The following is a 25687-nucleotide window of genomic DNA, read 5'->3' on the forward strand; positions in this document are numbered from 1 at the left end:
TTTTTATATTCAGTCTATGGAACAGACCTGTAGAGTAAATCCCTTTCAGGTTATCCAGCATCTCCTCAGGCTGGAATTCACACACACAGAAATCCTGCTGTCTACTGGGTTTAGTCTTTTGAGAAGCATAACAAAGTTGGACTTGGGTCAAGGTGGAAAAAAAACCATCAGCCATGTCAGCCATGTTATGGTCGAGTCTGCATTGTACTGTCTCTTGTGCATTTGTCATTGATTGTATGTATTGTAAAGGCCCATCGAGGGACGGGCATTGCAAAATATTGCATTGCAAAAATAGACTATAAATGCTGTCATGTGTGGCATCGGTTTACTTGTTACTTGTCCCTATACAAATAAACATTAAATAAATAATAATGTCACATCTTGAAAATTAAATATGTTCTGGATGTAGATTTAAATGATGATTTAATGAAAGTTTCATTAAACTAAATATGTAATGTATCTAAGGAGGGGTGTGGGTTGTTGTGGTGCCCTACAGTCTCTTACCCATGGTGGCCTCTAAAATCAAGGATTGCTCCACTAAAAATGTATCAACACTTTTATTATCAATCTATAATAAATGGTGTTATGGTGATATAATACCCAGGCAAGCATCATCTGTGGTGTACTCAAATACCCAATAACTCTTAATTAACACTTCTTTACGCTGTACTTATTGCATTTGCATTTTAATTTCTCTTCTTGCATTGGTCTTCTAATAACTTTGTAAATTATCTTTAACATACTACCAGTGTTAGGCCTGAAATACTTCACTGGCTTTATTGAGCAGCTGCTTATACCAGCTAGTGCTATTTATGTACATACAATTCAAGATGTTGGATTTAAATGAGCAACTTTATTGACTATGAGTGTGTGTTGAACCTTCAAAGCAACAGCATCTGGCGCCTGTCAGTGGTAGACAAGCTGTGAGATGCAGTATCCACACATCATCCCTCTACCTTTGAATCACCTAGAAACTGACGACTACAGGTGAAGTTTTCATTATCTTTAAGTTTACAGACATTTCTTCCCAAACTCATTTACACATGTTGTACTGGCTGGTAGATGATTGGCTGTAAAATGGTTTTATTTGCAGCTTGTTTCTGAGTCATGAAAAAAGGAAATCTGTTCGAGCAGAACAGAACCAGGGAGACAGAAAACTGCTGTAGTTATAAAGGTGGAGCTATTAACGGATCAGGTTACACTTTTGTCTACCTTTTTGCTTCATAGGGAAAAATTTAAGTTAAGAGTTTTAACTTCTTTCTTCCTCTAACAAAAATTCAGATTTAAGCATCTGAGAGGTTGAAGGAGTCATGAATTTCTTTGGTGGGACTGTTCTGAGACCAACCAGACACTGCTTATTTGTAGGTTTTTTAAAATGACAAAATGTGCCCCTGAAATTAAGAGGGGAAGAATAAAGCAGCATAAAATGAAAATAAAGAACTGGTACCTCTAAACTAAACATGAGTAAGCAAACAGGTAACATTTTAATTGCTGATGAAGGTTAATTAAGATCATGTTACAACAGGCTACAGGTATTTTTCCCAAAGAATAACAAGAGATACAAAAACACAGAAACAAGGCCAGCCTTTTCTATGATTATTTCATTTAATAATAACATTCATTGGAACTAAGCACAGACGATGTCTTGTTTCCATAGACTGATATGGACTGAGCCCCTCAGTGCACTGCTCTTTTGCTGTGTTAGAAATGCCATACTATACTAACAGTACGTACTGATTTTGCCAAAATGCAGTATGTATGCAGTATGCAAACAAAAGCAAAATAGTACAAACAGTCTGCCAAAACTACCCAGATGTCGCACTGATTCTGAGAAAATCTCCAGTATGCATCAGACCAGTCTACCTTGCCTACTGTATCCCACAATGCAAAGCGCTGGAACGTTACAGTGGCAATTGAAATCACGGACAGCAGCAGCATTTCAGCAGAAGGGGGCGCTATAGCTAAGGAAGTGGCGGTTAATGTTAAAATCCACCTGGCGTAGCATACTGCTAAATTAATTTGAAAAGCTCCTCCATACTACATACTACCGCCGAACGCAATATGCAGTATATAGTATGTAGTATACACGCTGCTCAAAAAAACACTTAAACCAAACATCAGATCTTGATGAACGTATAATTCAAGTTGAAAATCTTTACTGATGTACATTGTATAATTTGTTGTATGATGTAACAACGGTCAGTGGAAACCAAAATCATCAGCCCATTGAGGGTTGGATTCAAAAAATAGAAATCACAGGCTGATCCAACTTGCATGAATGTCATCATGGCAACTCATGATGTGACTCAGAAGTGTGTATGGCCCCCACGTGCCCGTATGCACTCCTGACAACGTCTGAGCATGCTCCTGATGAGTCGGTGGATGGTGTCCTGGGGGATCTCCTCCCAGACCTGGATCAGGGCATACATAATGTAATGATACATAATGTCCCATAGGTGCTCAATTGGATTTAGGTCAGGGGAATGAGAGGGCCAGTCGATGTCATCAATGCCTTCGTCATCCAGGAACTGCCTACACACTCTGGCCACATGAGGCCGGGCATTGTCCTGCACCAGGAGGAACCCAGGGCCCACTGCACCACCATAAGGTCTAACAATTGCTCGGAGGATGTCATCCTGGTACCTAACAGCAGTCAGGGTACCACTGGCTGTGACATGGAGGTCTGTGCGGCCCTCCAAGAAAATGCCTTCCCAGACCATCACTGACCCACTCCAAACCGGCCATGCTGGATGATGTTACAGGCAGCATAACATTCACCACAGCATCTCCAGACTCTTTCACGTTTGTCACATGTGCTCAGTGTGAACCTGATCTCATCTGTGAGGAGAACGGGGCGCCAGTGGCACCTGCCAATTCTGGTGTTCTCTGGTGAAGGCTAATGGGGCTGCACGGTGCTGGGCTGTGAGCACAGGTCCCATTAAAGGGCGTCGGGCCTTCAGGCCACCCTCATGGAGTCTGTTTCTGTTTGGTCAGAAACATGCAAGCCAGTAGCCTGCTGGAGGTCATTTTGTAGGGCTCTGGCAGTGCTTCTCCTGTTCGTCCTCACACAAAGTAGCAAATATCGGTCCTGCTGCTGGGTTGATGCCCTTCTACGGCCCTGTACAGCTCTCCTCGTGTAACAACCGGTCTCCTGGTGCCCCCTCCATGCTCTTGAGACTTGAACTTGTGCTGGGAGAAACAGCAAACCGTCTTGCAACCACACATATGGATGTGCCATCCTGGAGGAGCTGGACTACCTGTGCAACCTGATTGGGCTGCAGGTACCGCCTCGTGCTACCAGTAGTGACAAGGACACTAGCAGAACACAAAACTAAAGAAGAATCAGTCAGGAAGTATCAGGAGAGAGCAACTGTCTGTGGCCACCACATGTAAAACCATTCCCTTTTTGGGGGTTGTCTTGCTTTTGCCTCTCCATTGCACCTGTTGTCTCTTTAATTTGCACCACAGCAGGTGAAACTGATTCACAATCACTTGTGCTTCCTAAATAGACAGATTGATATCTCTGAAGTTTAACAGATTTGGTGTTATACTGTGACGATTAAGTGTTCCCTTAATTTTTTTTTAGCAGTGTAGTATGTAGTATGTACGGGATTTCGAACACAGCCATTGACTTTGTGAAAACATTAGCATGCTGGCATAAGCACTTAGCTCAAAGCTGTCCTTAAGTTGTTACAGCCTCACAAAGCTGCTAGCATGGTTGCAGACTCTGGTTGGACATACAGTCTCTAATTTCCAAAGTTTATTTTCACCTCAGCTTTCTTAATTAATGTGCCAGTGTGCTAAATTAAGATGGTGAAGATGGTTAACAACATACCTACTTTAAACAAGAAAAAAAAAAAATATTATAACACCATCCAACATAACATCATCATATTTTAACAAAGACATTAAGAACTGGACTGTTACTATTGACTGTTGTTTGTTTGCATTGCTGTGTACAGATTTCTTTTTCTGGTCCATCATCGAACACAACATAAAGAAAACAATGGATACAAGAGGTTTCTGGTTTTAATTGCACCATTAGAATTACAAGAATAAACAAACAAATATGACTTTATGTTATCTCATGGCAGTGTCAACAAATCTCTGAATTTAAATGTTTCAAAAACCATGAAGTTGAAAACTCAACACTCTGTCCGGGTTATATATACTGGCAATGAGAAACCTGGATACAATCAAAAACTTGTTAATTTGACAACATAAATGAATAAAATGGATGGATTTAGAAATAATGGTTCTGGATAAAACTCAGGGAACTCAAGTCAGTTTGTCTGGAGGGATCAGTGGTGAAATACTTGGACTTTTTGTTCTTTAAACGTAAACAAATAGTTTATATTAATGCCATTGATGTCAACCCAGAGTTAACATGACCCAGTTAACTTAAACAAGATAGAGACTGCAAATGATAAGCCTGAGATGTTTAACAGATAAAATCATTGAAGGGCAAACATTTTCACAGCCAGAGAGCAGCAGATGTTAAACACTATGAATAAAGCAACAGAAATACAAATCAAATGCTAAATTAAACTCTGTGTAGAGCACCTATATACGGTTCAAAATCTATATCAAGAGGTGTAGTAATATGATGTTATAGTTAAAAGATAGTGTGAAAGAGTTAACATTTTTATAAACTAGAAAACGTGTTTCAGTGGTTGAAATACTGTTTCATTACGGTAATTTCATGTAGCCTGTAGGGCAACTGAGGTAAGTGTATTCAGAGGTGTTACATAAAACTGGTGGCTACAGCCCTGATTTGAAATTAGCCTACACATATTATTTAGTAGTTTTATAATGAAGACAGTTTAAAACGTCACAGTAGGAAAAGCACAGGCGTGAATTCTATATTGAAAGTCCATTAAGCTGCTTGAGTTTCAGAGTCCTGGTAATGTGTATGCTGGCTCACTGTCACACTGTTATAGCTTAGAGTTTAAGTTACACCTGTGCCTTCACGAATACAAGTTAACTGTTTTTTGCCTACTGCAATATAATACCGAATATAGATAAGGCCACAGAGCGTATTTGTATGCTATATATTCACTTTTTAAAGCATGTTCGTTTGCTTAAAGCGCCTGTGAGGAACTTTAAGTTTGTGTTGATTTTGGCGCCCCCTGTGGACAAAGCTGTACCTCTCATATTTTTGCTGAGTTTGTCCTTTACATGTTTATGTGGTGTTTTTTTAACACAAAATCTCATCCTACTTTCTCTAACTGTCATATGTATCACTCACTTAAAATTTTTGCCCTGGAAAATGTAAACAAAGGCAGCGTGCAGTTAATCTCTTTGTCTGACACCTACCCCCTGCCAGCAGTTTCGGGCATTAGAAATAACTATATAGAAATAATCAATCTTGTCGCTGATGGTCTGGTTTGCTTTTGTGGGTCCTATATAGTAATCAGAATTTATTTCAGTCTGTTTCATACCCCGCAAAAAACTCCTCACAGGAGCTGTAAGTGCTCTGAAAGGCTTCACATATCACTGATACCACTGATGGGGCAGATAAAATGTTGCATTTCAATGTTGCTGGAAGAAATAACTTGCTCTTTGCTCTTTGCCCTACCCTAGCATAGCTTAGCTTAGCCTGGTGCAAACAATGAAAGTAGGAAAAACAGCAGGCCTAGCTGTCCGAATTCCCTCGACCAGCATTCTACCACGTTATCTTCTTTTCCTTGATTGTTTGAATATAACTAATTCATGTGTTATATATAATTTGTTCTGATTAAACAAGAAATATATTACAGAACATATTTCCAGGACAGTAACTGGTCGGCCGTTTTTTTATTACCTTGTTATAAAAGCAGGCGAGCAGCTTCCCTTGTCTCCAGTTCTTATATCAAGTTAATTTAATAGGCTGCAGCTGTAGCTTTATATAGTGTACAGACATTGAAACAGTATGAATCGTCAGCAAATAAGTGTATTTCCAAAAAGTACAACTACTCTTTTACTGTCTAAAGGTAGCCTGCTACATGGCAGATTTATTTTTGGGCACCTGCTGCTATTACGATATATTGTGTCTGAACTACGGGCTTTTCTGTAAAACGTCCTCTTGCTGTTAACGTTTAAGTCCTCTTTTCCAAGGCAATATGGATCAGGCCAAGAGCTTAAATACTATACTAATTAAAACCATCAGCAAATTATGATCCAGTGCCGCAGATGTAAATAATGTTTTTGTTGTATATCCATATAGTAATAAGATGCAGTGGTTCCCAATCTCCACCTCTGAGTTTAAAACACACCTTTATATAGAACTAAAGGTTGTTTTTTTTTAATTTAATTTTCTGACAACATATAATTTTTGAGGATTTGTAATGTAAATAATTAAAAGTTAAAAAGATAAACATTGTCTTGTGATTTTTTAAACATTTATAATAAGCAGCATTTGCCCTCTACGGTACAGCCCCAGTAAGTGCAATGTTTTGTTACAACTTAAAATGTATGGTATGTTTTGTACGACTACATACTGGCTTTCAGTTCCTCAAGGATCTCTGTGGCACTGCTCCAGGCAATGACTTTAGCTTTTACAGAAGCATCATCTTTCTGACCTTCCAGTCGGGCCAGCAATTTCTCCAGGGTGAAGCCTTTCCTGGGCATCACAACATCGTGCCCTCTCAGACAGAACGACGGGCAGAGATCATTCCCACCGTCCCCGACGTAAAATAACCGCTCGTACTTCACACCTCCATCAGAGCGCTCTGACAGATACAGCTCCAGGACTTTTCTCTTACACATGTTGACGGGGCATTTGTCACAGTCGTGAGAGTGGTAGCCGTGTACCTCCATGTACCCGAGCTCGTTGACCTTAGCCGGGTTTGAGAAAACCTGATCGACAGCTGCCTGGAGACCTGACGCCTGGAGGATCCAGTCTATGAACAAGGTGTTGGAGTCAGAGATGACGATGCAGTCAATGGTGCTTTTATGCTCTGAAATGAAAGCCAGCAAGTCTTTCATTCCAGCTGTGAAGGGGATGGTCTCCATCACACTGCGGACCCTGTCAGGACTGATATCCTGGTCTCCTGGAGGGACAGAAAAATGAGAAGGGAGGTAGCAATTAAATGTTATTGCACTGATGCCTTGAGCAGTTCTATGGATACATGAATGAATGAATAATTCTCACCTATGTACTTCATCACTCTGCCCATGAACTCAGTCCAGTGACCTTTTCTGTAGGAGTTCTCCACAGAGTCAGGAAGAGTCTGACCCGGCAGGCAACTGGGAGAAGAAGGGGAAAAAACTGATCCACTGTGGATGAACTGGTGATTTTGTTGGTAATTAAAATAGAGGAAATTATATTTCATCTTAAAGTAATCATGTGACAGTGGTATTATGATGTACTAGTATAAAACGACTTTTGGTAGTATATCCTAAGTGTTTTGGTATTTTTTTCCACAGTGATTTATTTACTGATTCAATGTTTTAAAGCCTACCTTATCACCCAAGTGTCACTGTTGTCATCTACAACAGTATGGTCAAAATCAAACACCATCAGAGTCTTCATTTTTCACCTGGAAAAACACCAAACAAATTCTAAGAAAGAGCAATAAACAGCAAGACCTGCAGCAGGGAACCAATTCATATTTTAGACTTAAATTAATAAAAAATAGATATATTATCATAATTGTACTCTAATACTCCATAACTAATAATACTCCAATACACTGGTTAGATATGTTTCTATTATGCATGTTTGATCAGTCTAGTCTGTCTGGCATTAAGGTGTGGCCGTTATTCTTTATTATCTGCTTGTATAATCAGTCGTTCTGCCCTATCTTTTACAAACACAAACAGTGACAGACTCTAATAAACTGTGCCAATCAAAATTAAATATTCAACAAATAAGTCTCCTTTAATAGCCGACTTTAACACAACACTTCACTCTGCCATGAGATACTCGCAATTAGTTTCTATTAATTATAAAGGTTAAGATAAACTGACGATGTTTTAAACGACAATTTTTTTAAGAGGTCTGGTGCAGCCTCACTTACAAGTACACAGCCTAGCAGCCCGGCTAATCCTTTTCAATTCTGCTCTGACAATTCAGATAATGCTCAGGAAGACTAACAAACATTAAAAAGATTCATACACTAGACTACATACCACGTTAAAAAAAATAAAACACATCAGATTTTAGGTAAAACGGCCAAAAACAAATGGCAAACCGACCTCAACCTGACATCAGTTCACCGGTCTGTCTTCCTCCTCGTCTTGTTGTGTTACAAGTAGTGTAACAGTTCCGGGTTCGTTACCGCCACCTGCAGGTGAAGGGCCGCTTGTTGGAGTCGGTTATAACGGCTTTAATAATATGTATCAATGCTATAAAGACAGACGTTTGTATAATGTCCCATACAAACACCAAACAAACAAACTCTAGAGACAATAAACTAAACAGATTCAATATTTTTATGTGAGGGGTTCGCTTTTATGTATAATTTTCTGTTAATATTGCCTAAATTAAAGCAGATGTATATTTTGTAAATATTTCCGACCAAAGCACCGCCTATGCACCAGTGAAATTTATGACAGCCGAAAATCTGTGACTGAAATTTAAACATTGATTCAGAGTACACCCATAGACCAGACTTATTATAGTTTTGAAATTTTCAGTAGTTTTTACTTTTATTTAGTCTTTCATTTTGGTTTTTGATTTCAGTTTACTTTTAGTAGGCCTAGTAATAGTAGTTTTATTTTTATTTAGAGGAATTGACTAGTTTTAGTTTTTCAGGTATTGAGGATAGCCTTGATTTAAAGAAGCTGAAAAGGGTAGAATGAAAGACTGCATGATATCAAATAGGATTTTCATTAGGCCTTTTTATTATGCCAGTCTCTCGAGAAGTGCTATAGCAACCACAGTGTGAACCGCATTGTACATTGTAGTTTTTATTTAGTTTTAGTTTTTTCTGAAAATTGTAGTTTTTATTTTTATTTCAGTTAAAAAAAAAAAGTTCACTGCTAGTTTTAGTTTTAGTCTTAGTTTTCATTAACTAAAGTAACCCTGGTTGAAGTTGGTTATAACAACTTTAATAATATATATTATTGCTATAGCGACAGACGCTTATATAATGTCCCGTACAAAGAAAACACTAGACACTACCTTAAATATATTCATTTCTGAGTGTGAGGAAGGTTCGCTGTTACGTATTATTTTCTGTTAATATTGCCTAAATTAAAGCAGATGTATATTTTTGTAAACATTTCCGACCAAAGCACCGTTTATGCACCAGGTAAAATCTGTAACTGAAATTTAAACATTGAGCCAGATTCAATCTCGTTTCCTTTCAGCTACAGTCTGACATAAAGCCTTTGGGGACAATAATTATACAAACAAAAATAATGAATGGGTCTTGCCTTTGCCGAAATGTCAACAGCATCATGCAGATTTGTAAAAAGTAAAAATGCAAGCTCTGTCAGGTCTGTCCTCCAGAGGAGAAGAAAACAACTTTTAAAATGCTTATTTGTTGAATGAAGGTCGGATCGATCATGATGCATTCATGGAAGTCGGGAAATCTGAAGGCCCAATGGCTTTCATGACCCAGCGTCAAGGGAATTTACCTCAAGTTGAATTTTGCAGAACTTGCATGCAGATTTCTGTTTACAGAGTTGAAGGTAAATCATTTTCAGATGACATGATGTTCCGCCTGCTTTTGCTCACCATCACAGACTGTTTTTCCTGCATAGGCCACAGCCTGCTGATACGTGATTTGTCAATATTACTCGTACTACAAGCATAGTACAAACGGAAACACTTGCCATCCCTAAAATCCACGTCCCTGCCTACAGATTCTGCATTTATATGTATTCTACATTTCTATGTAGAATCTGTAAATAGAGATTAACCCAGAGTACATATGAAGGCATCACTTCACACCATTTTGACCACTAGGTGACGGTAAACTCCAGCTTGGATTATACGCAAACGTAGAAGAAGAAATCCTGTCTGTTTAGTTCCTGGTTGCATAAAGTCCACAACCAGCCCCTGTTGGGATTTTTATATCTGTCATCTTCAAGCGGAACAGTTGTTTCATTTCGACGAATATGTTTAGAGGTTTGGGGACGTGGTTGGGTTTGGAGAACCCGACGTACACGAAGACGTCGGACGACAAAGAAGACCTGATAGTGGAGCAGGAAGAAAAGGTGGTAGAAGCACAGAACGAGGTAAACAAACAGCAACCAGCTGACCAGGATGGAGAACCAGAGGCGATCCAGGAAAACTCCGAGCAGGGCAAAGGACTGGGAGGTAAGATAAAACTCATATCTCTTTTTTGTTGTTGTAGTGTTTGCAAAATAATATTGTTAAAAGTCAAGTCAGTTAATAACTCGCTTGTCAGTGACTCGAGGATTTGGTTGTCACATGCGGCGTGACGCTGTCTTTATTAAATCCCCATAAACCCATTAAATGAGTAAAATTAAGTTTTAGGTAAAATATTAACATGTTACTTAATTTTCTAGAAATTTCACTTAAGTTTAGTCTTCTGCTTTGTTGATTGTTGCCTATGCAAACAAGAGGATATCTGACTGCAGGAGCAGCTGTCTTCTTATTGTTGTGGCATGTTTTGCAATGTAATACTGACACTGTCTTCCCATCTGCCTCTTCCATGTGAAGGTTACATTTTCAGCTTTGCCTCCAATGCCACGAAGAAGATCTCTGAGTCAGTGGTAGAGACTGCTCAGACCATCAAGAAAACTGTGGAAGAAGGCAAGATCGACGGCATCATAGACAAGGCAGGCTGCTCTTTTGGCTTGTTTGACAAGTTTGCCAGCATTTAGAAGACAACTCAGGGTTGATTTTTGACAGTGACATATGTCTTTTTTGTTGCTGTCAAAGGCTGCAACATCTAAATGTGATGTAACATAAGGAATTGATTTTCCCTTTTGCTCCACTTAACATCTATCTGAATGTGTTTTCAGACTTTTCTCGGAGACTTCCAAAAGGAACAGGAGAAGTTTGTCCAAGAGAAGAAGTCAAAGAAATCAGGTAAGATCAGAAGGAAAAAAAACTTAACACAGGATTTTTTATTCTGTGAAAGAATCCTTACTTTAATGGCAAACCAGTTTCAATTAAGTCACATGCTAGGCACATCATGTTTATGTGGGAAAGGCTTACTGTGTCTTCATGAGAAAATCTCAGTATCAGCAGGGAAATAAAATCAGTGTTGTCATTTTTGAAAATATTTAGTGGCTACAGCTAATCAAACAGAAACTGATTTTATAGTCTTAAAAAGGCTTTACTGGATTTATGAGGACTAGCTTTCATAACTGCGTTCAGTGTTACTCCTCCCCAGTCCGTCAATATGAGAATGTATAGTTATCATTGTTTATCCAAGCAGGCATCAGCTTCTGGTGTCAGAAATGGAGCAAAGCTATACTATTTAGCGCAACCTTTTAAGCTGTCAGGGGTTAGTGTTTGACACCAAAAGGGTACATTTTTAAAGAGCAATTTGCAGGTTGGAGACCCCAGTGAATCAATGTGTAGGAACATGATTTAGTAATTATATTTTCAACAGTTATATATGAACTAACAAACTACAGCGGCTTCTGGAGTCATTTTTTGTACGTTTTCTTATATTTCTGCATCAAAACAGACAATAACATAAGGGAGTCCCGCATAGGTGCTTGTGTTTCCCATCCCGAAGTCCCGTCTCTACACCTGCACGAAAGCTCGCTCCGTTCCTCTTCCTGTCAGGAGAACGGTGGGCTCGATGCCCTGTCAAGCAAGAATTTGTGCAACCGGCACGAACGCAAAAATTAACCATCATTAGAGCTGGTCAAATGCAATGTTAGACTACTGAAATAATATCTACACATATGATATGTCCGCTCAGACGTTTTTTAGAAGCTTTACTGAAAATAGCCACTTTTTACTCACAATTTGTGGCCTTATGTCTTGTAAATCATATAAAATCAAGGATTAACTTTTTAATTTGTCATTTTCAGACAAGATTGAGAATTAAGATGCTCTTTACGTTTAGTTTACAAAAAGAAAGTGAAAAAGCAAAATTAGATTCATTTGGCCTTTGTACTATTTCTAGAAGAATATCAAAAAACAATATAGATAATGTTTAGAAATACAACACCCTGTTTGTCATGTATAGGGTCACAAGATCAACTGTTGAAGAACGTCTCCTCAGAAAGGGAAATGTAGGATTCTAGATGTAAAACATATACATGCATATAAAGTATACACACCGGTATAAGTTACTGTAAATGACAGGGACTGACAAAGGATAACAAAAAGCTATCATGTTATCATGAAATGCATTGTGAGAGTTAGAGTCCTCACTGAAAATCACTTCAAGCCCACTAAATCTTTTGCTCATAAGAGTTGCTATTGGGAGATTTAAACTGGAAAACAAATTGGAAAAATGGAAACAATTAAACTGAAGTAAGAAACTCAGCTCAACAGAAGTAAAACATTTTCTAATGATAAACTTAACTATGAAAATACAAGGCACATAATTAGTTACTCTTTGTTATACCTACAAATGATTTATTGAATGGTCATAACATTTTAATGAATCAAATTTGAAATGTGAATTGCACTTGGATTCAAATGGCACTCTTGAAGAAGAGAGAAGAAATAATCTCTTATTAATTGCAAGATTTTTTTGAAAGAAAAAGTGGTGATTTTATGCCTCAGTCTGCCGGTGAGAAGCTGTGAACTTGCAGCAGCAGAATCTTTTTACTGGGATGTGACTGAAGGTGTTTTTGTGTATGTTTGTGTTGGTGTCTAGAAGCAGCAGTACCTCCATGGGTCGGTTACAATGAGGAGGAGACGATCCAGCAGCAGATCCTTGCCCTGTCAGCTGTAAGCAAATAACATACCCATATATGAATGTCATACACTATATGAGCATGTCTGTGTCTGACATTATCTCTCTTTGGTCTATACATACATTTGATTATATCTCTTGCTGCTGATTCTAGGACAAGAGGAACTTTTTGCGAGACCCTCCCGCTGGGGTTCAGTTCAACTTCGACATGGAGCAGATATATCCTCTGGCTGCGGTGATGCTGGAGGAAGACCAGCTCCTCAACCGCATGCGCTTTGACCTGGTTCCTAAACAGTCAGTAGTGCTCCAGAATTATGTGTGTGTATTAAATGTACGTGTGGAAATAAAGTATTGAGGGCAATGTGTTTGTGTGTGACAGCGTGAAGGAGGAGGTTTTCTGGAGGAATTATTTCTACCGGGTGTCTCTGATCAAGCAGTCGGCTCAGCTCACAGCGCTCGCAGCTCAGCAGCAGCAGAAGGACGGAGAGGACAGAGGAGCCAGTGTGTCACCTGAGGATGTCGTCTTGACAGGTCAGACTTTCATCAATGATTTTACAACGGCAGAGATGCTCAGGGGTTCAATTCAACTTTACATCAACAAAAGCCACTGCAAGACCTGCATTTAGATAATTTTATTACTATCAGGGTTATGTTTATGTTTCTCAGAGTTTACAGAGAATACTAAAAAAGAACAACGAAGAAACTATTTTTTGGAAGTATTGACGATAAATTTAGGGGTTTTACAGTTTGAGGAAAGAAGCTGCTAAGTGCTAGCTACGTGCCACGACAGACGATACTTCTGTAACGTTTGCCAGACTGCAGAACAAAACATTGCTGCAGAGCCCTCCTGTCCTGGCTGTACACATCCCATCCTCATTTGTAATATTATGAGCCAGAAAGCTTTCTATTGCTCCTCTGTTAAAAATGACAGAACTTGCCTTTTCCTTAAGAAGTACAGCCCTTTTTTTTCTTGTTCAGGTCCATATAACTCAGATAACTCATCAGATGTGCCTCTTACAGCTCGTAATGGCTGAATGCTTGTTTTGGATGCCAGTCAGGTTAGGTTAGATGCTCGTCTTTTAGTTAGTATATTTAAGAAAGTCAACACACAGGATTAGAGCATGAATGAATGACCTTTGTCTTGAATCCACAGACACATAGGAAAACCCTCAAACAATAAAGCAACAAAACAGATGGCTTTTAACTCAGTATTTTACGCCTCATTAATTCACATTCACAAATAATTCACATCAGTCACCATAGCTCACAGCATTCACTCACTGTCTGCGTATGCCTGAAATACCTGTTTCTCGACTCTTAACCTCAGCAGCGAGATGCTTTAAAACTCTGTGTTTTAATGCAAGTTTCATTTCAGAGAGCTCAATCATTATTTATCAGGGCGTGTCAGAGGGGTGTACTACGAAGCAAGTTCAACATACCCAGGCCTTCTTTACGTAAGCTGGCTCGACAAAGCCTGAAGCACTGCTAAAAGCTAACGCGTATCACGTCGGTGGTTATGAACTTTCTCTGATAACTCAGGCTTTCTGCTTCAGGCTCTGTGCATGCTCACAGCCTTTTAAACCAGCCGTGTAAAATGGACTTGGCAGGAAATTGGTTCTGTGTCTTTACATTTATAACGTTACGTTCCAGAAGTTTCTCTGTACACATAACCTCAGCTGAGGATCTGTATTACCCCGGGAGAACATCGTCAGGACATTATGAATGACAGGATGGCGCTTCACAGCCGATTTTAAGCCCAATCTCTGAACATAACCTGGTCCCGACAAGGTTAGCTTTGCAGAGTAAGTTACCATGGTGATGTAGCCAGGTTAAAAGTGAGCCAATTTAGTGACACTGAAAACTGTGTTTAGGCCTAACAGACCCGGCTAAGCCTCTAATCTCGCTTCGTAGTCCACCCCTCAGCATGAGCCTGATTTCCACTCACACTGTCAAACCAATGCAAACGCACTCTTAATCACAACCACGTTTTTTGTTTATCAATACTTCTGCCTGCACCACCACCTGTCAGTGATCAGCTGTGGCCATTTATATTACAAAATACCTTACATTTAAGGGATTACATGAGAGGAACATTATGTAATATGGTTAATTCTCCAGTAAAGGAACATTAGTGGATCAGAATCAACTTTATTGGCCAGGTATGTACACATACAAGGAATTTGTCTCCGGTTTAACTTTGCTCTCTATGTACACTTAAACATTGAATATTAGAAATATAAAACTAATATTTACAAGCCTACATTAAACATTAAATATTAAACTAATATTAACAAGCCAACATTAAACATTAAAGTGTAACTGCACCCCCAGGTCTGACCATAGCTCCATTGCCCACTGCAGAAGTGGGCAAGGGGCTGAGAGGGGGGTGAGTGTGTCTAGCAGCTCAGTGACGCCCCCTCTCCTGGCCAGAGAAAAATGGAGAGCGACACAGAGTCACAAGGCCCATATGCCACAGAGGGCTCTTTTGAGGTGGAGGACTTCTCCCCTACAGAGTCCCCTGAAGAGCACTTTAAGGTGGTCCTGAGCCCAATCAGTTCGAGCCGTTGGCTCCAGCCCTATTAATGCCTGAAGCCGGAGCTTTCGGAGCCGAGGGAATGCAAGTGCAGCCTGTAACAATTATTTCTGATTCTGAAATTTGAAGAGAGAATGGGCGCAGTCTTAGTGGTAATGTAACGTTAGCTAGAAGGCTAATGTACAGTGTGCTAGCAAAAATAGTGTAAACTCTAGTGAATGATGTGTCTCGATCAGGATATATTTGAAAATGAGCGCGGTTTCAAAGACGGGGCCGGGGGAGTTTACTGCCCGCCTCTGATTGACAGGCGTTAACATTCTTTTTTTGAATACATTTTATGATTTTATTTTGTCCCAAGCGGTCGTCTCTACGTCCCCATCGGCTGGCAAGGTCCAGAGCTGATTTAAAACAGTAGATGCGTGTTTGAGCCATTTCCAACCAATGACATGTCGATTAATATAAATTGGGTAAGAATTATCAATATTAACACCAGCATTGATGTTTCATCACAGTACAGCAATATAATTTAGATTACAGCTCAAAAAACATGTGTAAGTGTTCAGTATGCTTTAAATATTAAACTAATATTTACATGTCTATGAAAGACAATAGTGCAAATATGAGTAGTGCAACGATCCTAAAATATTTGATATGATTTAAAAAAGATATATATTTTTGTAACAGATGGGTAGATAGTTTCCAGCATTTCCAGTAAAAAAAAACAGTGTATGGACTGGATTTAAAAGCAAATAAAATAATTGTGTACTGTACACAACCTCTTCTACAAATCACAGACAGTGCTGTGGTTTTAAAGGAAATCCACTGGTCATTGACTTCACCAAACAATATATAGTGATTTGAATATGGAAAGCTAACAGCACTGTGTTCTTTACAGACAATGTCAGACCAAAAACTCCACCAGTTTCCATCAGCAGCATACAGAAGGTAAGAGCTCTAAAATGAGATGTGTGTAAGGGTTTGTGTGTATCTTATATTTTCAAACAGTCATTCTTGGATTTGACAAAGAGTAGTAGATTTAAGCGCTTCTTCTCCGGTTGGTGTGCCTCTCAGCCACCTCAAGAAGAAGAGGAGGAGATGTCGACAAGTCCCGGTGTGTCCGAGTTTGTGAGCGACGCTTTCGACGGGACAGCCATCAACCAGGAGGACCTGATGAAAGAGATGGAGCAGCTGGTGTTGGACAAGAAGGACAGCGTCTCCACTCCTGATGGTGAGAGTTTCTACTGTAGCGTCAGTTAAAAATTGGGGCAAGCTTTAATTGTTATTATTTAGCCAGATTTGGATTGTTAAAGAAATATTTCTGTGGTGTGATTGCAGATGAGTCAGCAGACTGGGAGAAGGAGCTGCAGCAGGAGCTCCAGGAGTATGAGGTAGTAACCGAGGCGGACAACAAGGATGACCAGTGGGACCAAGAGATCGAGAAAATGCTGCAGGCTGACGAAAGCTAGACAACACCTGTCTCTCCCCTGTATGATGATTCAGCCCAGGGTGGAGGAGTAGAGACCAGTGAAGCGCTAGAGGATGAACATGCACATCTTCTGCTCCGTAAAACTGTGATTACTATCTTGTAAACACTCTCCTGTATGTGATGAAGGTGTAGATCCGTTAATAGCAGGAGTGTGTCCTCTCTGCTATGTTCAGGTGTAATAGTTAAGTGCGACTTCTTTGCCCCTTCCTATATTAGTTTCATCAACTTGCTTTCCTCTACCCTCTTTTTTGTGATGGGGAGCAGCCACTAGAGGGCGCTCCAGTGCAAGTACCATGAATTTTATGATGGTGGACCTGTTTGAAGTCACATTCAATTTTATCTCTGTTTCCACTGCTGCTTCCTGGTGGGCTGTACAGTAAAGTCTTAGTGTAGTTACAGTAGAGTTAAGTCAAATGTAAAGATGCATTTATGTAAATAAAGATGATTCTAACACTATTCTTTACTTCGAGCTGCGTTTCACTTTAAGCCGCTCAGCGTTTTACATTTTGTACTGCATTTTGACAAACTTCTTTGTGCACGTCTGCTTTGCTTCCTCTGAAACTGAAATACTGTAAATTTCCTGTTTAATCTGTCATCCTTTAATAAATATATATCTGTTAATATGGACCGCATACAGTAAATGGTCTTCAAGATGGATACAAAACCCGGAGAAACTAGGCTCTAAAATGAAGGAGAAAAGTGTTTTGGGGATTGATCAACAACGCTGCACAATGCTAGAAGTCCTTTTATTACCAGTGAAATAAAGGCTTGACATCGTCTTGTATATGTAGTTTTAACCTCCATGAAGTCCTGCCTTTTGATGTAGACTTAACATTAAAATTAATGTTTTGTTTATATGTGTGGCCAATATTTAAATCTAAAAGATTCAATATTATAAGGTGATTTGATAAGTATATGTTGCTGACAGATTCAGGTACATAAATGTGTCAAGAGGTCTAATCCTTACTCCATCCTGCATAAATGCACACATTTCTCCTATTGATCTCTTATAAAATTAATAAAACATGAACAGGGACAATTTTAGGGCAGAATGAGAATTACTTTTGTTAGTTTCTCCCTTATACCTTTCTCAACTGAAGTGATGTTTTCAATAAAGTATATTTCATATTATGGTACCATCACATAAGGAAAGAACTGGACCATTCTTCAACTTGTGTTTGACATCCTTTAGGTCTTTCTGACCTGCAGCACGGTATAAGATTTCAGAGAAGAGGATTTGAAGAGATCTTTTCTCTGTAGGCCACTTTTTACGTGTGTTTTCACAGGTGTGTAGGTGACACTACGTATAAAAGACAAAAAAAACCACAAAAAAAAGGACCAGTTAAGCAAGGGAAAAAAGCAAACATCACTGGGACTTTTCACTCTGTCTATCACTTCGCCTCAGTGGCATGTTCTGAATACTGCTAATTAACAATACAGCAGACCATGTATGTCTACATTAATCAAGCTGGTACCTCACACAGCAGACTCTTATTTAACTGATTGATGATAAATTAAAACAAACAGATAAATGTACATGATAAAAAAACAGCTGATCTGTGGTAACCTGGAGACACAGAGTGCAGGAGAATGTTTGGGTTGCTTATTTTAAGTTTGTATGTTAGCTACAAATGCTGTTAGCGTTAGCATTACCTTTGACAGACAGATTTTAAGATAGTATTAAACTGAGATTACAAATCCATATTAAAAAAATGGTGTAAAGAGTTCTTCCCTTAAATTCAGTTTTATTCAGTTCCAGGTATCTTCAGTTCTTTCTCTGCTCATTTCAGTCATGTTAATTTATTTTCTGGGACATCCAGATGGTTTAGAGGCCCGAGATGTCAACCATGTAATCACAGTGTCACAGGGTCCAGCTGGGGTCCTTTGTCAGCCGTTACCACCAACCAGCCAGACCTCCTAAACTGTCTAAAAACACAGGGCATTGGTGTGATTCTATAATAAACTTTCTATTTGGACTCCCCTTATCCCCTTCACTGAAAGGCCAGAGGTCACCTTCAGAAACAGAGCAGTTGCCATGGCGATAATGATGTTCCTGTGTGTTGCTCATTGACATTTCAGTAACGGTCGTGTCCTCTGGGGTTACAGTTTCTGCAGCTTCAGACTGGGAAAGTAGATTGGCATTTTGCTTCATTTGGAGTTAAATGGGGCTGCAGTGGGCAGCTCTGTTGCCTCACAGCTAGAAGGTTCCTGGTTTGGGCGTACAGGCCTTTCTGTGTGGAGTTTGCATGTTCTCCCTGTGCATACGTGGGTTTTCTCTGTGTACTCCGGCTTCCTCTCGCAATCCAAAGACATGCTCGTTAGGTTCATTGGTGACTCTAAATTGCACGTAGGTGTGGGTGTGAGCATTAGATGTTGTCTGTCTCTGTGTGTCAGCCCTGTGATTAACTGGTGATCAATCCAGGGTGTACCCCGCCTCTCGCCAAGTGACAGCTGGGATGGACTCCAGCCCCCTGCGACCCTGAACCAGATAAGCTGTACATGTAATGGATGGAGTATTGGATGTACTTCATTTATTTGTATGTGTTTATATCAGGGGTTCTCAAACGTTTTGGGGACAGGATACCCTTACAGGAGAGAACATTTTCCAAGGACCCCCTCATAATCGGCACACAGATTAAGCATATGCGTACTACCATTTGTACTCTTACATGCCATTGGAACTATTTGTGTTGTAGAACTTATCAACCTCAATACTTCAGACCTGTTTCATATTGTTAAACAGAAAAACATTTCATTTTGAATCATGTTAATACCATGAGGGTCTTTATATTTGAACTGCTTGTGGACTCAACTATTGGTCCAAAGCTAACGTTGGTGGGAGTTATGGACACAATATGCTTGTTTCATTATCGCAAATGGTCCTCATCTGTAGACATGCAGTTTGTAATGATACAGCACAATTTTATAATTTATCATACATTTATTATAATTATTTTGTGGACCCCCGAGCTGTAGTTAGTGGACCTCCAGGGATCCTAGCATCCCACTTTGAGAACCACTGGTTTATATTGTGTAAGCATGTAAGTACATGCATGTGTGCACACATATGTGTGTGCATAAATGTGTGCATCTACATGTGTATGTAAATGAAAGGGAAATTAGAGAACCATACTGGAGAGACGGTTGTTGGGATGGTGGTTGGGATAGGAGGCTTTCTACTAACAATAATAATAATATAATAATGCGATTACTATAATTATTGATATTATTATTATTACTATATAGTACTGGTTCATTTATTGACACTAAAATTGATTTAGTTTATTATTTATAATTTCATTACCATTAGTCAGATTTTTGTATCATTATTCTGTTTATAACTTTTTTACTACAACTACAGTTGTATGTGTTTGTATAGATGTGTGTGTTTTCTAAGTGGCTTTTTAATCTGTTGTGGAATAGACATCTTTTATTTCACAATTGTTTTGTTAAATGAGCACCTTGCAAATAAAACAAATGTTGCGATAATATTTGTAAAGTAGCACTGTAACAGCTGAGTGAATGTACTCCCAGAGTTTCACACTTAATGTATGGTTGACATGAAACACCCTTTGGGCGTAATTGGAGGTGGAGGTGATGGAGGTTAGAAGTGAGAGCAGAGAGCCGAGGTGGAGGAGTAGAAAGTGGAGAGAGTGAGTCAGTAAGGAAGAATGATGTAGAGGAGGTCTGCATGTTATTCTGGTAGAAAGTCTGTAATCATGTTAAATGAAACAAACAGCCAGCCAGACACACAGACGTGTCTGTGCACGCTCTTTATGTTTCGGTGTGAGGGTGGAAACAGATGGTTCACTGTGTGCATGTCAACACTGCTCCCACTGCAGTGAGAGGACTGAAATGAATTGGAGAATAAATACTCATTTGGAGGAGGCGATCAATACACGGATCAATATGATAATTTGGTCTCTTCCTGCTGGGTTTCAGGTGTGTGTCCGGGCATTTAATGAGTCCCCTCTTTGTTTAGTGTCTCTGTCTCTCTCACACACATCAGCCTAATCACAGCATCACAGCCAGGGTCCACCAGCTGGTCCATGGAGGGACACACAGCAGCAGAGGACCCATGTGTGTGTTTACTGCTCATGTGTGATGCTGTTTTAACAATGTTTTAATAATGCATACAGGCGCCTGTGCTTATCTGCTTCCCCAAGTGTGTGTGTGTGTGTGTGTGTGTGTGTGTGTGTGTGTGTGTGTGTGTGTGTGTGTGTCTGTCTAGCCCACATAGCCCGCAGATTTCCTGTCTGTTCTCCAGATAAAGATACAATAGAAAACACTGAAATGAACAAATACATCACAGAGTGTGTTTCATGTGTTTCAGGTTATTTGTTGTTTGGTAAAAATATTCCTAATAAATACACATTCTGTTGTTTTCTCATTATTATTTTACAGCAGCAGTCAACGCAGCACTCTCTAACAGTCTGCTGACAACAAAGGGGACGGCATTTCCTCTAAAAAGAGGGGGTTTAAAAGAATAGAGAAGCTGAATAGTGAAACAAAAAGAGACTGAGAGGGTAAAAGGCGTGGGACTGAGAGCCATGAAGGTGATAATATATGACAAAGAGGGTGTGAAACAAGAAAACTGGGAAGGAGTTAAAAAGACAGAAACAAAGCTTTGTGGTTTCTCAGTTGATCAAACACTCACACCTCAACCTACCAAAATATATTGTTTCCATCGAAAACTGTGCAGAGAGATATATCAGCACTGTCTGACTGCCTCACTTAAGTATAAACAGAGAATACAGGGAAATACTAGATAAATAGAGATCAGGGTCAGAAATGTTTTCTCGTTTCTGCAGGAGGGTGATAAAGAGTTGTATCTCCTCTTTTGTAACCACTACTGTTACTTAAAGGGAGATTTAACACAATTCATATGGATGTCCAGTCAGGGTTGGTGGTAAATGTAGTCACTTAAAGCACTAAACTCCTCGGTTGCTGATTATCCCATCCAAAAAAGCATTCAACCGTTTTCTGGTTAAAAAAAGACAAAGGCAGAGTGAGCTCAAGCTTCTAAATACTGTATCCGCGTCTGTTAAATCCTCTGCAGTCATATTTTCGGAAGCCATTTTGGCTCTTCATAGCATAGTATCTTAGTTAGATTGCAATATAAGCAAAAAGCTGGGACTAGCAATAGCCTGAAGTAGGATGTTGTTTTATTTGGACCGGTTAACCAACCAACAGTCTTATTTTATTTTATTTTTTTATAAGTGCAAAGCCAGTGACAACAAACATAGGAAAACAAATCACTAACAAAAGGTGCAAAACAAAAATACAACATGTAGAGAGACAAATGACATGACATAGCACAAGACAAGTGGGAGAGCTAATAAAACAACTAAGCCAAAACAATGAAAAAAACAACAACAAATAAACAAACAAAAAAAAGGGGGGGAGGGGGGGGATAAGGGGGAAGACAATATTTAACAAGAAGAGAAAAATGACCTCTGATCTGGCCCTGAGGACAGAGAGGCACTGGGGTGGATCTGAGGAAAGACAGCTGGATGTGGGCAGAGTTAAAATGAAATGAATAAATAAAAGGCGCGTCTCCCCCTGTAGCACCAGAGCAGCCAGGCTCATCTTCACCATCCTCTGTGGCTGTTTCCACAGCAGCACAGAGTTCTTCAAGTTTGTCTTTGGCTTCTTGTCTCTCCCTCGGTGAAAAAAAGACTGTTGAGAAACTTGCGCTGGACCCACCGGTTGGGATGCTTTGGGATGTTTGCTTCGCATGTGGTGCTGCATTGTGCTTGTACCACTGCTGTAGTACTGCATTGCACAACTTACAAGTAACATTGTCGTCATCTTGAGAGTATTCCCACACGCTGCTTTTTTTTGCTTGATTCATTTTGCTCTCCTCTCCTCTCCTCTCCTCTCCTCTCCTCTCATTTCCCAAATATATATTCATATTAAAAACAGACAAAATTTAATTTAATTTCCCAGTTTGATATTATCACAAGGTGCAATTTCAAACACTGAAGACACACCAGACTGTAAATGAAAGTGTCCTCATGCTCATCTGAACTTCTCTTTGTTTGAATCATGTGACCTGATGAGGTCAGCATGATTCAGGCTTGCAAGCTCATTCTTAGTTGAAGTTCTGATGTATGATTTATTCCTGTCCCATACAAGCAGCTTTATGTGGATTTTTTTTGACTTGACTTCTTTTACTGTAATCTAAAAATAAACAGCAGAAAAGCCAAATACTTCAATAAACCTAATCCTGCAATAGCTGATATTTGAGCTACTTAGGGGAGCAGGGGGACTATCAACACTGACATATTCTCACCTTTTGAGTTGATATGGTGATGTTGTGATCAGTCTAATTGCACATCATAAAGCAACATCAGCATTCATTTAACTCCAATATTCACCCTCTTTTTAGATCTGTTTTAGCTCAGTTTACAAATATTCGACTATGCTTTTAGATGTATATGACTACAGGCCACTTCCTGAGCAAAACTAGGTCAGTTTAAGCGCTAACCACAGCCAAATTTAGGCTGAATTCTGGGTAGAAAATAACAACCCAAGTTAAGCTGCTTTTCCATTGAAAGGTTGGGTGAAATGGATGCATGGCTGAACTTGTGTGAGGTGCAGAGCTGGTGATTTAAACCCCTGTAAAGAAGTTGTTTTCACAGGGAATGCTGTGCCCCTGTCTTTATGACCGTTCTGTAAAGTCATTTAAACTAAAGAGGGTGTGACCCCGAGACCCCAAAAGGCTCTGAGACTATTGTTTGAATTGTATTTTACAAGAAAGAGGTCCTGTTAGTGGAAAACATGGCATCTGTGTTCGGAAATGTCCACAGCAAGACTAGAAAAGGGATTTTTGGGGGAGATTTTGAGTTTTAAATTGAGTACACATTAGGTATATAATGTTAAAATGTTGAATAAGGTCAAGTCTGGTAAAAAAAAATCAATCAATGCAACAAAGCGTGTTGGTCCTTACAAGTGCAGCAATACCAGCGTGTTTTTCAGTCTTCAATGTCTCATTGTTAACACCACGGGCAGTGTCTCGCTCTGAGGAGGTGTGTGCTTCCCCTTATATTGCGGCTTGTTTGCCCAGTACCACAGAAAACACACATTCACAGACAGAGCCCTGCTTTTACAGCGTGTCATATTTATCCCAAAATAACACGTAAGCTCGACAGATTAAAGAAAATGTGCTTTGGGGTGTTATCCTTTAGAGGCTCCTTGTGGGAAACCATTATTACAGGATGTTAGATCAGGTACCAAGTGACTGAATCATACTGTAAAGTGCTGTTTTATTTCCTGTCAGGCTCACTCTGCTGCACGTTGACCGCCGCCGTGTCACATGATCAGCCATATAAGCTTTTGTCTTCAAGTTCAGGGATCTTTTGACCATATTTTGAGGTTTTGACAGGAGATAACTTTATACACTCAGGAGCATTAAGTATATGCCATTGTCCACTGCTGACGAGCATGCACAAACACTTTCTGCTCTGCTGCACCCTGATGTTTGCATCACTAATAGTTCATCTATTAAGGAGGTACAATACCTCTGACACAGACAGCCACTGCAGTGGTTTTTACATGTAGATGGATGATAAGATAACTAGCTTATTTAGGCTAAATATCGCCTGCTTACTCCCTATCTACGTGCTTTTGTTTTTCATTTGTTGTTTTTCTCTCTTTCCTCTATCTCACATCTTTTTGTCAACCTGTTTTTCGCCTCACACTCTTCTCCTCTTTTGGGTCACATATGTACCGTCACTTTCATCTCAGATCATAGTCACTGTGTGTGTGTGTGTGTGTGTGTGTGTGTGTGTGTGTGTGCAGTTCCAAGCACACCTGTCGTCACAGAGACAGAGGGCCCTTTATTACCCAAACCCACGCAATTCAACTGACAAATCCTGCTCCAGACAAACACACACACACACACAAACACACATGCACAACCACTCATGTAGACAGTTGAACAGAAGAGAAGAGCCAGGTGCTCAATCAAGCCACTTCCTCCTTTCCAACCCCCACTCTGTGTTTAATTTCCTATTTTTTCCTGAGTACTTAAAGAAGAAGAAATACAAATAAATTGAAGAGTTAAAGGTTGATTTTTTTAGTGGAAAATGTGCTTTCAATTGTTGGCTGAGCACGAACAATGACACCTGATAATGCTGCAGGTTTAAACATTAACCTGCTTTAACACCTGCAGGCAGCTGCAGGTGCGTCACACAGCTCCTATTTGTGCAAAGCCGAAAAATGAAATAAGTCAAATTAATTTATTTTTTAGAAAAAGTTTGACCTGGAAAGGAAACACCACATGCTTAACATAAAAAATAAAACATACAACAGAAAGTAAACACACAGAGGACTAATGGGGCTTTTGCACATGCACATACATGTGAACAGGTCTTGAAAAAAGGGTGTGATCGTTCTCAGTGTTTGATTCAGTTTCAGGACAACAACACTGGAAGACCTGAGAGACCTAGTTGGCTCATATCTTGTGACACACTCAGATTTATTGTGGTGCCATTTGGAGCTTTCTAGACAAGCAGCAGAGCGGAAAAGTCAACTGTAATGTTTACCGGAAGACTCTGTAGCCAGAACAGTTTAAGGTCAGTTTTTATAGTCTCAGTCAAGAAGGAAAAGCTGCTGAATGGAAGACAAAACAATACTTTGTGTTGTTTTAATGCAATGTATTTGTGTCAGGTTTTTAACTGAAAGGAAGCAATAATCTCAGATGAAGCACTGGGAAGTTTCAATTCTCTTTTGTAGCCTAAATCTAAATATCTCAAGGAGCAAACGTTTTTGGCATTTATCTTAAGCTGCCTACTCAAAACCCTTTTATGGATTTCATATCTGACTGAAGGGGATTTTTATTTTCAGTAATCAACACCTTTGCCCGCCAGAGTCTTCAAAAGG

General features: G+C 39.6%; 2 protein-coding genes across 3 annotated transcripts; one reads left to right on the forward strand and one right to left on the reverse strand.

Moving 5' to 3' along the window:
• Nucleotides 1–4029: 4029 nt before the first annotated feature.
• Nucleotides 4030–8212, reverse strand: phospho2 (phosphatase, orphan 2). Of its 2 annotated transcripts, none has more exons than XM_069660500.1 (4): nucleotides 8179–8212; nucleotides 7443–7520; nucleotides 7133–7227; nucleotides 4030–7031 (listed from the first exon to the last, which is right to left on the reverse strand). In XM_069660500.1, the coding sequence occupies exons 2-4, from the start codon at nucleotides 7511–7513 to the stop codon at nucleotides 6472–6474; spliced, it is 726 nt and encodes a 241-aa protein (XP_069516601.1). In that variant the 5' UTR covers nucleotides 7514–7520; nucleotides 8179–8212; the 3' UTR covers nucleotides 4030–6471. The 2 variants fall into 2 exon arrangements, with proteins under 2 accessions (XP_069516601.1, XP_069516593.1); XM_069660492.1 differs by having other exon boundaries at nucleotides 8113–8206.
• Nucleotides 8213–9971: 1759 nt separating this feature from the next.
• On the forward strand, nucleotides 9972–17549 carry LOC138588028 (synapse-associated protein 1-like). The gene is made up of 9 exons (XM_069658015.1): nucleotides 9972–10249; nucleotides 10616–10734; nucleotides 10921–10987; nucleotides 12744–12817; nucleotides 12937–13076; nucleotides 13162–13313; nucleotides 16211–16260; nucleotides 16387–16543; nucleotides 16651–17549. The coding sequence occupies exons 1-9, from the start codon at nucleotides 10048–10050 to the stop codon at nucleotides 16779–16781; spliced, it is 1092 nt and encodes a 363-aa protein (XP_069514116.1). The 5' UTR covers nucleotides 9972–10047; the 3' UTR covers nucleotides 16782–17549.
• Nucleotides 17550–25687: the final 8138 nt, after the last annotated feature.

This window comes from Semicossyphus pulcher, unplaced genomic scaffold (assembly GCF_022749685.1).
Source record: "Semicossyphus pulcher isolate SPU_LCO1_2020_fin unplaced genomic scaffold, fSemPul1.0.p SCAF_1, whole genome shotgun sequence".
NCBI lineage: Eukaryota > Metazoa > Chordata > Actinopteri > Labriformes > Labridae > Semicossyphus > Semicossyphus pulcher.

What these genes read in the sequence shown, in the direction of transcription:
- LOC138588028 (XM_069658015.1), top strand. Translation starts at nt 10,048, where the DNA reads ATGTTTAGAGGTTTGGGGACGTGGTTGGGTTTGGAGAACCCGACGTAC. An exon ending in GCAGGGCAAAGGACTGGGAG is followed by an intron (nt 10,250 to 10,615) that starts GTAAGATAAAAC and finishes TTCCATGTGAAG; the next exon opens with GTTACATTTTCAGCTTTGCC. An exon ending in CCATCAGCAGCATACAGAAG is followed by an intron (nt 16,261 to 16,386) that starts GTAAGAGCTCTA and finishes TGTGCCTCTCAG; the next exon opens with CCACCTCAAGAAGAAGAGGA.
- phospho2 (XM_069660500.1), bottom strand. Translation starts at nt 7,513, where the DNA reads ATGAAGACTCTGATGGTGTTTGATTTTGACCATACTGTTGTAGATGAC. An exon ending in AGTGACACTTGGGTGATAAG is followed by an intron (nt 7,228 to 7,442) that starts GTAGGCTTTAAA and finishes TTCTTCTCCCAG; the next exon opens with TTGCCTGCCGGGTCAGACTC. An exon ending in CAGAGTGATGAAGTACATAG is followed by an intron (nt 7,032 to 7,132) that starts GTGAGAATTATT and finishes CTGTCCCTCCAG; the next exon opens with GAGACCAGGATATCAGTCCT.